Raw genomic sequence first — 14,967 nt, 5'->3', positions numbered from 1 at the left:
GCAACCATGTGGGCGTGGTTGGCCATGTGAGATGTTAAATCAACAATGTTAAATTTTTTGTTTTGCAGTTGCACCGGAGAGTGTTATTTTTACGAATGAGGCGTAAGTACAACAAAATTTGGTACTTCCCCGTTCCCCGGCATTTCTTGAGTTCTTATCAAACTTTTTGCAATGCATAAATAAAATCATGGCTGATATTGATTGCAGTTCCGGCTTAAAACACAAAGTAGACATGACAGAAGAAGAGGATTCTGAATTTGGCAAGAAAAGGCGCACGACTGAACGCAAAGATTTGGAAGATGAAGCTGTTGAACATAGTTTTGAACATCGCGAGTATCAGGTATAGTAGGATGCATTTTTTTTTTGTAATTTTAGAAAATTCGCTTCGTTTAAAATTTTTGATAATGATGTTTGTATTATTTTCATATATCTCTGATTAAGTTTTTATCTGTTGAATTTTTTTTTCAGATTCAAATGGCAAAAACTGCCTTTGAAAGCAACTCCATCGTCTATGTGCCAACTGGTTCTGGCAAAACCTACATCTCAATTGTGGTGATCAAACGTTTTCATGACGAAATCAAAAGGTGATAAGCTATTATTTCTAAAATAGAGTTTTATTCAATATTTATTGTTTTCCATAGGCCTTTTTTAGAAAATGGAAAGAGGATCATTTTCACAGCACCGAGAGTTGCTCTGGTCGACCAACAGGCGGACGTCCTTAGGAAATACACACCCTTTGCCATTGGATCCTACAATGGCTACATGCAGGTTGAATTTTGGGACAAAGATCAGTGGACAGAGGAATTTGTAAAAAATCAGGTCAGTCTCTTATTTATTTACAATTGTATGCATAATTGGTAGAGTTTTCTTTCAACTTTATAGGTCTTAGTGATGGGCAGTCAAATTCTGCTGGACATTTTGGACAAAGGGTTCCTGCAGTTGAGCCAAGTCGCCTTGCTCGTCTTTGACGAATGTCACCATGCCACAGCCAATCACCCCATGAACATGGTTCGAATTTTTCCTATATTACATTTTTCTCCTTTTTAAATTGATAATTAGATCATGCGAATGCACTACAAGGACCAGCCGGGGATGCCGAGGATTCTTGGTTTGACTGCCACTTTGATTAAAAAGAATATTGCTCCAGACAAACTAGAGAAAGAAGTTGCCTCTTTGGAGAGCAACTTGCACAGCAAACTAGTGAAACTTGACTCATTGGAGTTGATCAAGGGGTAATTTTTTTGACTTTTTTATCATTGATTTAACCAATACATTTCTTTAGGATGTATGCTGACCCAAAAATTGAAATCATCGAGTGTGACCCCGTCCAACATCATGATGTTATGAAAACAGTGAAAAGACTGATTACCCTTTTAGAGAATGACTTGAAGATGGAAAGCTTAACTGTTAGGTATATTCAGCATAAATTTTTAGATAATTTTGTTAAATTTCACTCTAAACACTTCTGCAGCTTTCATGTTGACCCTGAACTTGTAATACTGGCACCTGGCGAACCAATGGTGAAGCCTGGCGCTTTCTTTAGAAAAATCCAGCGCCAGTTGACAGATATTTTGGTAGAGATAGAAGAGTTTGGGATTTTTGGAGGGAGTATCGCCATTCAGTGCCACCGCAACAGGTTGCAGTGCCTTGCCAATGCTGCCGAGATCGAGGAAGCAAGACAGTTGTACGCAATGGTTATGTCTCAGTTGGAAGTCATCAGGTATGCCGAGTATATAATTATAAAATGATTTTATTTACTTTTTCATTTTAAAGGCATTTGATTGAATCTGCTATGAGTCAAGAGGCCAGTGATTCGTTGGAGCAAATCAACAAATTCTCGTCGCCAAAAGTACTGAAATGCATTGAGAGACTGCGGGCTGAAATTTTAGAAACTGGAGCTATCAAAACTTTGATCTTTGTGGAGAGGAGGCTGAGTGCAAAAATCTTGTATACCATCATCAAGGTATATTGTAAACTATTAAGTATTGAAACCTGAGAAATTTATATTTCAATTTTTCAGATTTTGAGTCTGAAGGATCCTGACTTTGCACAAATTAAACCAGACTACATTGTCGGCCAAGCCGAGAATGCTTACTGCACTTATCTGTCTCTCTTGTTAGATAAACAAACAAGGAAGAGCGTTTTCAAGTAAAGCCAACTTTAAATTCATTTAAAAAAGAATTTCTGAAATCATCGTCTTATTTTAGATTTGCCTCAAATGAGCTCAACTTGCTGGTAGCCTCGAACATCTTGGAGGAAGGAATCGATATTCCGTCATGCAATTTGGTCATCAAGTTTGACACAATCAAGACATTCTGCTCCTTCATCCAGAGCAAGGGACGTGCCCGAGACAGGAATGGAAAGTATGTTGTGCTCCAATTAAAACTGGCAGAAAAGAATTTCAAGAATGAAAAGAGAATCTATGAACAACTGGAGGACAAATTGCAAGAGGTTGGCCTTCACCAAATAATTAAAATCTTTTTCTGATCAATTCAATTAATCAATTAGCTGCAACAAGTTGAAGAGTTGGAGGATGTTGTGATCGATGATGTTGCCACTTATGTTACTCCTGCTGGTGCTATGGCTACATCGGAGAATTCCATCAGTATGCTCTACAGGTCAGCATTGATAGATTTTTTTGGAGGAGGAATTAATTATTTCCCATAATATTTCAGATACTGCTACACCTTGGGAGCCGACAGGTTCTCCATTCCAGCTCCAATTTGGTTCTGTAAAAAGGTCAGCCTGTCAGAGAAATTTGTTTGTGTCCTCTTGCCCATTCAGTCGAGTTTAGTCGACCCTATCGAAGGGCCAGTCAGCACCCGAGTTCAGCTTGCGAAGAAGAAGTGCGCACTTGAAGCAATCAAGCAACTCCACCTAGCCGGCCAGCTGGATGATAATTTGCGGAGCTGCTACTCAAAAGTCCAAGCGGATATTATAACAGACTCGATTTTGTTCCCCAACTGGATTAAGGATGACAAGCATCCTGATCTACCTGATCCTGGCACTAAAAACAGGCGCAGAGTGCACATGGTCAAAGTGAGAATTCTCTTTCCTCATTTAATAAAATTAAACTTCAAATTTCTTGCTCATTAGGCACCATCTCCGTTTATTGGTTGCGCTCCAGGATCAGCATCTGAGGTCTTTGTGCACAGCATTGATATTGAGCCAATGTACAATGTTCCTGCAGACGACCAACGACGGAAGACATTCCTCGAACTGCTCAGCAGTAAAAATGAGAACTTTGCCATCCTAGCCTCTAAGAAATTGCCAACGGTGAAATTCTTTTAGCATTTATTGTCCGATTTCTAAATATTAAGTTTCCAGATTTGCAAATTCCCTATTTTCACCAATGCTGGAAGAGTTGACATTTCCATTGGACGCAGAGTGCACGCAGTTACACTCCAGCAGCAATTATTGGACAAAATCAAAGCTTTCCACAGTTTCCTCTTTGGCAAACTGTTGGAGTTGGACAAAAGCTTTTTGGTTTGGAACTTTGAAAGTGGCTCAAATAATTTTCTCATTGCTCCTGTTACCGAAGGTAACAACATTGTGCCTCTTTGAGAAAAGGAAATGTTTGCAGTAATTTATTTTAGATGGGGATCTGGATGAAGTAAAGTTGAGCCGAGACTTCTCAGTGAATCATGTTCCTGAAGAAATTACCAGATTTGATGATCTGCACCTCAAAGTGATCATTCCAACCTACAGAACCAAATCAGTCGGCGTAATTATCAAAGATTTCTAATATTACTAGATTATTCTTGTTTGTTATATAGAACTATCTTGTAACTGAAGTTCAGTTTGATGCAAGCCCAATGACCCCATTTCCAAATAACTATGATTCATACAAGCAATACTTTTCTGAAAAGTGGGGTGCCGAGGTGAAAATTTTAACCCAACCTTTGGTCAGCGTCAAGCAAATCACTGCCAAACTTAACTTCCTTAACCCAAAGTAAGTATTTTTGTAACGTTAAAATAATTTAATATTTTTTTTTCTTGCAAATTTCAGGGGAGAGATTTTGGTAATTACGAGGAAAGCTATGCACGAGAACGACGAATTTGCCGAGATCTTCATTCCAGAGCTTTGTCGGCTCTCCGGACACAATCACCTAGTCAGTGCTGAGATTTGGCTGAAGGCAGTGTTCCTGCCTTCAATTTTGCACAGGACAAGCGTCCTTCTTCATGCCAACGACCTGCGCTCTTCGATCAACAGGGAGTGCAGACTCGGCTCTGTAGAAGTGGCCAAATGGGAGGATTTTATTGCCCTGCCGACGAGAAAGGCTCCTGTAGCTGAGACCAGTCCCAAGTCACAAGGCTTTGGTTTGCCGAGACTTCAATGTCATGTGCCTAAAGTGAATGAAAGCAATTGTCCGTGGGGAGAGAAGGACCCTATCGACCCTGACAAACTTTTGTTTGAAGGCGTCAGTTGGGGCCAGCTGGAGGAATTTTCCGCCTTCACCTCGTCCTCTCTGGTGCAGGATAAAAACCTCTCTACAAAAGACAATGATTACTTTTTTCAAAGGTATTAATTTTAGATTGGCGTATCTCAGCAAAATAATTAATGTCTTTTTTAGAGATCAAAGTGTCACTGTTTACCCAATCAAAATGCTAACTCCAGACGAGGAAAGTTTGCAAAGAGGACCCGAGTTGAGGACAATGTATGCCGCAATCACCACAACGTCTGCCAATGATTCGGTGAACATGGAACGACTCGAAACCCTTGGGGATGCATACCTGAAATTGATTACCTCCTTGTACCTATTTACAACTTACGATGTGTCGGAAGGGATTTTGACTCATGTAATTTTAGAAATATTTTATAAATAATTTATTTTTACTTTTAATTATTTCTAGGCAAAAGGTAAACTGGTTGGAAACAGGAACCTCCTCTACTGCGCCCTCAAAAAGGGAATTCCCAACATCTTGAACCACAAACAGTTTGAGCCAAAATCTGACTGGGCGGTAATACTTTTTTGGAATTAAGAAAGCTCAAATACTATAATTATTTTTTATTAAAAGGTTCCAAATTTGAGTGTGCCTAATAAACTTGTCTACCTGATCAATGCATCTGAAATCAGCCCTGGTGTTTTGAATTCTATTGTTTTCAATGAGGAGGAAAAATTCTCAGGAGAAATTAACGTGCAGTACATTCGCGAGGTATTTGAAAACTACGAGGAAGACAATCCCAGTGAGACAACTCTTGTTGCATTCTTGAACCAGCTTGTGATCCCAGACAAGGTATTTGCTCTTGGTTAATATTTGAGATACTTTTATAATTTCTCATTTCTCCATCAGAACATTGCTGATTGTGTTGAAGCTGTTCTTGGTTCGTACATTGAGACGTGTGGACCAGTTTTGGCCGCATCTGTTGTGACTTGGTTCGGAATTCTGCCTGACTCTGCCAAGAGTATCATGAGTGATCCTGTCCCATCGAACATAAAAAATGCAACAATCCCTGACCCTGAGAGCTTTTCCAACTTGCACCTGCTTGAAGCAGAGAAATTGGAAACTGTCCTCGACTACAAGTTCAAAAACTGCAGCTTCTTGCTGGAGGCCCTCACACACCCTTCATACGTTTTAAACAGACTGACCAACTCAAATCAGAGGTTGGAATTCTTAGGAGACGCAGTCTTAGGTAATTTGAGTTCACAAATTGTAAAACAAAAAATTCAAATTTCCACTTTCAGACTTCCTCGTTACTGCTCACATTTATGAGAAGTTTGCTCACCTCAACCCAGGTGAAATGACTGATCTAAGATCTGCTCTGGTCAACAATGTCACTTTTGCATCTCTGGCTGTCCGATATGGATTCCACACATTCCTGTTGGAAAATAATCCAACCCTTGCTAGCAGAATTGAAAATTTTGTCGAGTTCCAACAGAGAAACAACCACAAAATTAGTGATGATGTAATTAAGCTCTATTTTATTTTGAATAATTTCTGAACTGTTAATTTATTCATATTTTAGCATCTGTTGCTGATTCAAGAATGCAACGTCAGCATTGGAATTGCGCTGGAAGTTCCAAAGGTCTTGGGCGATATTTTTGAAAGCATCGTCGGAGCCGTTTTCTTGGACTGTGGTAAAGATTTTGTGGAGACGTGGAGAGTTATCTATCCTCTGATGAAATTTGCAATTGGTACGCTTTTTTAATTATTTTTGTCACCTTCCATTAAAAATTTATTTTGTTTTAGATCTGTTTGGTACCACAGTGCCTAAAAATGCTGTTCGAAAGTTGCACGAGAGTGTCGCAGCACATGATCTTGAAATTGGGTAAGTAGAAAAAATATTCCATGTAAAAAAAAACTATAAATCAAAATATCACATTCTAGGAAGCCATACAGCATTGATGGAATTAATGGTGTTCAGGTCAAAATTGTGATATACAAGAATGGTGAGAAAGTTTCCTGTGTCGGGAGCGGTGCCAACAAACATGAGGCAAAACGAGCTGCTGCAAAGGGTGCTTTGAGACTCTTCTTTGGTGAAAGCTAAGCTATACATCATATGAGAATTTACTGTTTCTGTTGCATTAATGCAATATTTGAAGTTTAAGCATTTAAAATCAAATTTCCTGTTCTTATGATTCTTCCGATATGAGCTTCCTTTTGCTTGTAGTCTTTCAAACACAAAGAGTTTGACATTTAATTTTAAATTTTATAATGCTTGTTATAAACATCAGAGTCAAAGCCAATAAAGAAAATTTGACTTGAGAAACAATCAACGTTTTAGTATTGATATTGTTACCAATTGATGCCTTCTATGCATTTTAAATAGAATATTAACGTCACTTTTTTTTATTCAATGAAATTTTCTGGATTTAGATCTGCACCTATTGATTAGTATTGAAGAGAGTTCTACCCATGAGTACATATTCTTAATTACTCTCGTGCCTTTTGTCTATGTCGGGGTCATCGCAGGTATAAATACACATGCCAATCTTATTGTCAATTCAATCAAAGTACATTCCCTCTGCGGGCCAAAATTGAATTATTCACCGCAGAGCTGATTGTCTTTGAAAACTCAATTTCGCCAACTCTCGGCAGCAGTTCGCGGACTAGGAACGCACACTCAAATGAGGTTTCCATAATAAATGAGCGGCCCCAAATAATTAGGTGCTCAAGGGCGAGCAGAGTGCTGGTTTTAATGACAAGTGCTCCCCAAGTCCCAAGCAAGCATTCCACCAAAAACTACTTGGCTCTGCAAAGTTTGGCTGTGCATTAAACTTGCGCGCACCCACATCACTCTCCGAAAACCCTCTTCGTCATTCTCGCAGGGACTGCTATAGCAGCGTTATATTGCATAATTAGTGTTTGCCAGTTTGTTCACCTTAGCCTCTTGTAGAAAATGAGCTAAGAGAGAGAGAGAGGAGGTTTCGTTGCTAATTTGCCTAATTTGCATACAATTAAACAAGGTATAGGTGTAACGTAGTTTTTTGTTTCCATTTAGAGGATCAAAAGTTTATCACAAGTTTAACGCAAATTCAAATTTAAAAATATTATTTTTAAAAAAAATCACTTGGCTTTGCTTTTATATTTATACGATTTATACTGCGGCAAATTGCAATTTTTTTCTTTGATTGCACAGTTCAAATGGTTTATTACAGGATTTTATAATTTCCTGTTTTCTTTCTTATTCCAATATGAATAATTTAAAAAATGTTTTTTCCTTTCCAACTTTTTTTTTTATTTGGTTTATCTATAAATTGTTTGCTTAAGTAATTTTTTCCTATTACATACTCATGATTTTTTTTTGCATATTTTGTCTGATTTTGTCAAAATGGAATATTAATAAGTTTTATCTTCTTAACAACTTCATCAACAGGTGGTAAACAGGTAAAGAGAAGGAGCAAAAATCTTTCTAGCTTTTCTTGCGCTCAATTAATTTAGGCCAGGTCACTGCTTGAATTTTGGCATTAACTTTACCAATGCAAACGTGTAAAAGCAGGAAAAGGATTCGTGTAATTAATTAGATGGTCAAGGATTAATAATTGTTTCTCTATACTAGGCTTTAGTTTTAGTTGAAAAAAATAAAATCCTAAGTTCGATGATCGCAGTAGCCGCAATGGATCGAGTTGTCTGCAAAACGCGTTTCAAGCACATTTTGTTAAAAAATATCATATTACATATTATATTTTTTATTAAAGAATTGAAAAAATTAGCAAAATTATCTGAACCCTGAAAAATTCAAATTACAAAATATAATTAATTATTGCAATTCACTGCGAACATTATTTCCATTTACCTTAAAAAATATGAGGATCCTTTCTACAAAAAATTAAAAAAAAAAACTATTTTCTGTAAGGGTTAGTGGTAAGTGTTGCACACGTTCTTTTTCAATATCAATATTATTCAGTTTTATATTAATATTCAGTTTTTTATTGTTATTTATTCAGTTATTTATTAAATTTAATTTTAATTAAATTGTTTTTCTTATTCTGGATTTTCAGAAACCGCCGCTGAAGTAGAGTTGAAACGGATACTTCAGTCAGTCCAGACAGTAAATAAAATAAATCAAAATCATTTCTGCATTAGTGATAAATCTGACGAATATAGCTCGCCTAAATACCCGCCAATTCTGATTGCAAAAATTCTCAGAAATTCTTTGCAAGTGTAGGCAACATAAAAAAAAAACAAATTGCTTTCAATTGTTTACAATTTTGCCGCTTTTAAAATACACGATTGATTAATTTTGAAATTTTAAGTAAAAGTTTCAGCAATTTCAGACGTGATGGATATCAAAATTATTCTAAAACGTTTTGCGGAATTCATTTCAACGCGAAAGTTTTTTTGGTTGGCTATTGTTGTTGTTCCAGCGTTTTCCCGCCCTCCACAGTCCAGGTACTCCAGGTGTTCAGTCTACTGGATCTTCCTTTCTATTGTTTCTGTTCGTACTTTTTCTGTGCTTCGTGACTCTTTGTGTTAACACTGTGACTATTTTCCTCAAAGAAAGTGTTTGTAGACCAAAATCGTCCTTCAAGACCATCGGGAATTCAAAAGCTATGGCAGAAGCTGGAGTTTCGGGCTGAAAACGTTCCCTAAATCGACCGTAAAGCTCCGTAAAATGTAAAAAAATTAATGTACATACACATATATTGGTATTTCACTCATATGCTACTAAATTTTTTGCATTTTTATTTTCATATAGAAGCTAAAATGCTTCAAAAGATTTCGTTCCATTTTATTTCGTAGGAAGGAAAGCAAAATGAGAAAATGAGAGGCAAACTCATCATGAATTTCGACTGCAAAAAATCCCTCACGTGGTGGGATTCATTAAATTAATTTTTCAAACATATATATGCTGTCTGCAGGAGCCAAATTCTGCGTGGATATTAAAGACTGCATCTGGAATAGCGTCCTTCATAGGCTCAATTGCAGGAGACCTGGAAGGGCACAGGTGGCGTGCCACACCACGTGTACCGACCCTTAACCTGAGAAAGAGGCCGAAACCAGCCACATCGACTGCAAATTCTCTCGTTTCAATCGAATAATCGGTAAGTGTGATCTTAATACTTAATATTATATTTTCAGTAAATATAAATTCCAATTTTTTGGTTACGAAATTGTGATGCATTTTTTTATTTACAGGATTTCTGAAATCTGAAGAGAGATCCTGTTGGAGTTGGCGCTTGGGATGGCGGGACATAATCCGCTTTCGGGCGCTAAACATGTCTCTGCGACCGACCCTCCCTGCAACTGGAAGCGTCCTTTGAGACGTATGTGTGGCCGGTGTCTTTGGAGGCAGGAAAGGTTGGAGAGGGCGCGATCCTGGTTGGAACCATCCAGATTCTTCATGAGCTCCTTGTTCCGGAGAGTCTGCGGTCAGTTTAGCAAGCTGTAATGCTGGCGAGGACCAGAACCTTCAAGAACCCTCCACAGGGTTTTTGATAAAATGGCCGGGGCAAAAACCCTTGTTTGCGGTTGCTGGGTTGCCTGGCTACAGCACCCTTGAGTACTGTCACTGGCGTGGGCTCTCGTCAAAGAGGACAATTGAATAAGCTTCACTGGTAAAATCGCATCAAATTAACAATAGCATTTTTTATTTCATTCTTTTTTAGGCTCAAAAATCACAAGTAACATCTATGTTTTTTTTTCTTTTGAAATCTTATAAATACATAATTGATTTTCTAATAAATTCAGTCGTCATTCTTTTTGATGAACAATTGAAATTTTAGTTTCAGTCTGTGGAGCTGCAGAAACAAGGAAAGTGTGCCGAAGTTTTCTAAAGGGAACGTTTTCAAGAAAGCCCCTCATCAGGAGAGCATGAAACCCCAATCATCATCACGGAGTCAAGACCACCTCTTCAATAAGGTCTGTTTTTTTTTTTTTTAAATATAGGCTTTCCTGTTGACCGATTGAAACTGGAAATCAATATTTAAGACTTTTCTGTTTAGATTGCAGAAATTTAATTTGCGCTTCGTATCATATTAATTAAATTTCAGATTCCCTTCTTTAGATTGATCATCTCAAAGGTTAATGAGATAAAAAAACATTGAATTTTATGAAAAAATTCAGTCTTTCAGACAATTAAATTTGACTCATGTGCTTGTTACTCATCGTAACTTTAAAAAGCTCAAATGCTCTTGAATCTTTATGATTTCTCATGCTCCATTTGCTTGGAGCAAATGGGAGTTTACAAATTAACATAATAATTTTTCGGAGGAAACTTTCTAGATTTAAATGAGAAATCTCTTGTGCAGATAAGATTTCACGATCCGTTCAGAAAATTTCGCTTTTGTTATTGTTATGCAAAGCGCAGTCGTTTTATCTCCCTCTCGCGGAGTTTACGATTAAACAGCCCCCACACGCCCCGCGAGGATTTGTTCTTCTACTCCGCAATGGCCGTGTTTGAGAACGAGATGCGCCAGAGGAATGGGACTTGGCTTTTATTGTGATGCAAAACACGTCTCGCGTTGCGATTTAGATAAGACTGACTGAGAGAGCGCGCGCTCGAGAAGAGAGCAGAAGAAATGAGCTTTTCGCTGCCTACGGCGAGCCCCTGATGAATTCCAAAAGTCAAACATGAAACAAAACAGAAACTGCACAAAGCCTATATCTGCGCAATATATACGGAAGTTCAAGAGGTACAAAAACAAAAAGAGGTAGAAAGAAAAAGAAGAAAAGCTATCCTCGATTTACTTTTGATGTTTCGCACTTGATCTCAGTTTTTTTGAGGATTTATTAAATTTTTGGTGAAAGAAATTTAAAAAATATAGGCATACTTACTGATTTATGAATCAACATAATTGTAATCTAAGATAATTCTTTCAAAACTGCTTAATTTTTTTTAGGAGAATTAATTATTTTCTTACAGTTAAATTTCGACATTTGAAACTTGAGATGAGTCCATAATTTATTCATCAAGCAATTGTTCAACTACATCTCTAGTCTATTTACAATTGCACAAGTTTTCTCATCAACTTAATTAGAATATCTGCCAGACCAAAAGAGAGACTTCGCGCCAACAACATGAGTATATAATTATTACCTTTCAACAGCAGCTGCGGATGTGTTTTCCGATTACAATCCTGGTCGTTAAAACGTGCTCATTAAAGCGTTAATTGTAGCACTTGACACGATTAATGAAACCAGTAAACACTGGGTAAACACAGATTCGTCGAACAAACTCGTCACACATATTCTGATGGAATAAATGAGATGGCTTGAGACGAGCAGAAAGTTATAAAGGGGGAGGTGAGATGCATCCAATTATTATTTGTTTCAAAAGCCTCTCAAATGCTATGCTTTGGTGGAAATTCCCAGAAGATGAAATAAAATTATAACCACGATTTCAACAATAATTAAAATCAAAAGTGTGGATAAAAAAATACTCCTTTTTTGTTTGTAAATTTTTCACTTTTTCAAGAATTAAAACCATTCATCATAAATCTATTAAAATAATTTATTCTATTAAAATAATTTATTCTCTTAAAAAAAAAAATGCAATTTAAGAGACCAAACAAGCAGTTGTGCATTTTTTTTCTTTATAATTTTTACAAAAAATTATAGACTTGTGCAGACCTGTGTATTTTGTACATTGGGCTAAATAGGGAAATTTCAAACTTTGCACAGTCCGTTGAGTTTGAATCAAATTTTCATCAAGTGCTTTTAAGTGCACATATGTATGCTCGGGGCCAGAAGACGGCGTTTTCATTGCCGCGGGGAATTCCGCCGTGGAGATAAAAGAGAATAGCTAAGAGCAATATAATCTACGCCGGCGGTCCTCTAGGATTAGTCAAGAGAGAGGCAACGAGTGTGACGCGCGCGCCAGACCCTGAACACGCTGCCTCTGCTGCAGCTAAGCACATTTCTGCAAATTATACACAACTCCGCACGCTCGGAATAGGTTTCCGCAGATGGAATCTACTTTTCGAAAACTCCAAACAACGTAAAAAAAAGGGAAAATCCGCCGTAAAATAAATGCGAAAGCAAAAACACGAGCATTTTAAATTAAAAGCACAATTTTTGTATTTTACATAAAAAACATAAATAATCCGGAAAATTCTCCTTTACAATGGTACTGTCATAAAATTTATGATAAAACAACATTAATCATCGTTTTAATTTTATACATTCTCTAGTAAAAAAACTATTAAAATTGTTTGTAACTTTTTCAAACCTTGATGGGCTTTTATATCTGCAAAATTTAAATTTTCCTTCTCTAGTGATTGACTTGTAAAAATTTATTTTAAAAGTGACATAATTCTGTAGAAAATTAAACAAAATAATAATAATCTTCGTTATTTAATTTAATTTTCTTAAACTTTAACAAAATTGTATTTCATTCTAATTCAAATTTTTAAACTGCAATTTTCCCCCATCAGTATTTTGTATTTTTTATTGCTTTTTCTGTTCCCTTATAATTATTTTTTTGTAAAGAAACAAGAAAGAAATGCACGTTTTTTTTTCTTCCGCTGTGAACCGTTCTTATAAACCTGCCTAGGGTGGTGGGCGCAAAATGAACGCGCGTTTGCAGATTTATGAGTAAATTTCCGCTGAGTGAAAGGCCCCTGGTGCCTTTTTGTCGCCGCTTTCATTTTTGTGTCTGTCACATTCGTCAGCCGAGAGACGCAAAGTCCCGAGATTGTTTTCTCGCAAAATTGCCCCTTTTGTCATGGAGATGATGGCAAAACAAATTTACTCGGCAAAGAGTTCCGGCCGACACGCTTCCCATGCCTGCTTGAAAAGAAAATCCGCATTGAATGGACAAATCAAGCCGATGGGAATTTATTTCGGGCCCAACTAGCCCTGCTTTTCATACAAAAGTCGCCCACTATTGAAAACATTTCCATACTTCGGAGTAAAAAAAAAAAAACGTTTGTGACGCAAATCCTCTATGGAGTGGCTAATGGAGGCAAACATCACTCACAGCGGCGTCTATAGAAATATATTTTTGCTAAAAGTGCAAACACGTTCCATTAAAAAAGTAATAAAATGTCCACATACGTGTCTGTTAAGAGCTATAAATGGAATTTTCCTTTCATGCAAGAGTCTGCAAACAAGAAGGGCTCTTTCTGAAACCCAATACATATTTAAATAGAGCGCCATTTAGGTTGAATAATTTCTAGCATAAATACAACTCCTTTTGGCTACAGACGAGAAATAAATATTTAAATAAGATTAATGCAAATCAATAAAAGTTTCTGATGGAAATAATAATTATTTTTATTATCAATGTATAAAAGTAATTAAGAATAAATTAAATAAACAATAATCATGAAGCTAAAAATTACTTTAAAGAAGAAAAAATTCAAATTGAAATTTCAAAGTTTTCAATTTTAAAATAAAATTACTTTCAGACTGAACAATTCCCTGCAGGAAATTTATTACTTCTGTTAGTCGACCCAAGGGTCAGGATTAGTCCACGTCGGCTCAGGGTACTCATGGTAGGTGAATCCTGTCAAATTGAAATCAATTAGAATAAATTGAAAATTTAAAGTTTATGAATAGATTTGGGGAAAACTTTGATCACACATTATAACATTTTTAAAAAAAGAACTTAAATCGAAGGCCAGGTTTGCTTTCAATAAATAAAATTTGGGTTTAAAAATAACTTCTGAGATTTTGCTAATTATATCAAATATTTTTAAGCTCAAATTTCCACTAAAATCGCTAATTTCGTGAAAATTGCTTTGATTAAATTTTTTTTTAACAAAAAAAATCGCCAATTTTGTCTTCTTAAAAAATCATCTATTTTCCCCAAGCCTTTTTTCCATAAAAAATACTCACTTTTGGGAAGGCTCTGCTGTTTCTTGAGGCGGCACCACTCACGCCACTCCAGATTGTAGCCCAGCTTCTTGCGTCGCTCGCCGGCCTCTTTCTTCATCTCGGCCAACCTCTCGCTCTTCCCCTCATCCTTGTTGCCTGGTTTAGCAAAATTTTAAAAATGTTCAGAAAAAAATTAAATTTTGGTGTTTGTACTTTTGCTTTTTCGCTCCTGTTCCTTCGTCTGGTACCACTGGGCGTAGGTGCGTTTGGCGTCGCGCCTCTTCTTTTCCTCTTCGATTTGCATCATGCGAACTTTCTGCAACTCGGACTGCTGCTTCCTCTGCAGTTCTCGCTCCTTTTCCGCCCTCCAACGCTCCCAAGCGGCTCTGCTGTCCACACTCTCTTGGCTCGTCTCCAATTGCAGGCTCGTCGTTTCGTCCACGGCAGCCTGTGCAGCTTTCCTGCAAGATTGTTTTAAAATTTTGTGAAAACATATCAATCATAAAATGAAGTCATTTTGACTTAAAAAAAATTAAATAGAAAAGGACTGGAACGCGATTAGCCTCAACTTTTAACAAGCGATAGGAAGAATGCAACCTGCACTACATACACGTGGGGCAGGTTGCATCTCATCAAAATAAAGGCTGAAACGTCCTGCAAGATCTGTCAAAATGAACTTTTATTGGATTCAATGAATTAACCCATACAGTGCGTATAAAAATGTAAAACTTTCTATAATTTTAAAATTGATAAATTTGCGAATTG

The 14,967-nt window shown here is 36.9% G+C and overlaps 2 protein-coding genes across 3 annotated transcripts; one reads left to right on the top strand and one right to left on the bottom strand.

Annotated features, from left to right (window-relative positions):
- The first annotated feature begins 7 nt into the window (after positions 1 to 7).
- On the top strand, positions 8 to 6,709 carry LOC132204518 (endoribonuclease Dicer-like). Of its 2 annotated transcripts, none has more exons than XM_059633060.1 (26): positions 8 to 102; positions 208 to 340; positions 469 to 584; positions 642 to 819; positions 883 to 1,008; positions 1,060 to 1,232; positions 1,283 to 1,411; positions 1,472 to 1,720; positions 1,774 to 1,963; positions 2,021 to 2,148; positions 2,208 to 2,451; positions 2,509 to 2,618; positions 2,676 to 3,039; positions 3,097 to 3,276; positions 3,328 to 3,541; positions 3,597 to 3,724; positions 3,777 to 3,952; positions 4,010 to 4,522; positions 4,575 to 4,800; positions 4,855 to 4,962; positions 5,020 to 5,238; positions 5,296 to 5,635; positions 5,688 to 5,908; positions 5,969 to 6,137; positions 6,193 to 6,271; positions 6,331 to 6,709. In XM_059633060.1, the coding sequence occupies exons 2-26, from the start codon at positions 233 to 235 to the stop codon at positions 6,488 to 6,490; spliced, it is 4,848 nt and encodes a 1,615-aa protein (XP_059489043.1). In that variant the 5' UTR covers positions 8 to 102; positions 208 to 232; the 3' UTR covers positions 6,491 to 6,709. The 2 variants fall into 2 exon arrangements, with proteins under 2 accessions (XP_059489043.1, XP_059489042.1); XM_059633059.1 differs by having other exon boundaries at positions 59 to 121.
- A 7,064-nt stretch (positions 6,710 to 13,773) lies between these two features.
- LOC132204751 (coiled-coil domain-containing protein 34-like) lies at positions 13,774 to 14,531 on the bottom strand. The gene is made up of 3 exons (XM_059633477.1): positions 14,416 to 14,531; positions 14,224 to 14,358; positions 13,774 to 13,891 (listed from the first exon to the last, which is right to left on the bottom strand). Exons 1-3 carry the CDS (start codon positions 14,507 to 14,509, stop codon positions 13,830 to 13,832), a joined length of 291 nt encoding a protein of 96 aa, XP_059489460.1. The 5' UTR covers positions 14,510 to 14,531; the 3' UTR covers positions 13,774 to 13,829.
- Between the last annotated feature and the right edge of the window lie 436 nt (positions 14,532 to 14,967).

Source organism: Neocloeon triangulifer, unplaced genomic scaffold (assembly GCF_031216515.1).
Source record: "Neocloeon triangulifer isolate White Clay Creek 2 clone unplaced genomic scaffold, ASM3121651v1 ptg000022l, whole genome shotgun sequence".
NCBI lineage: Eukaryota > Metazoa > Arthropoda > Insecta > Ephemeroptera > Baetidae > Neocloeon > Neocloeon triangulifer.
Note: the sequence above shows the minus strand (reverse complement) of the source record. Positions and strands in the feature narration are given on the sequence as shown.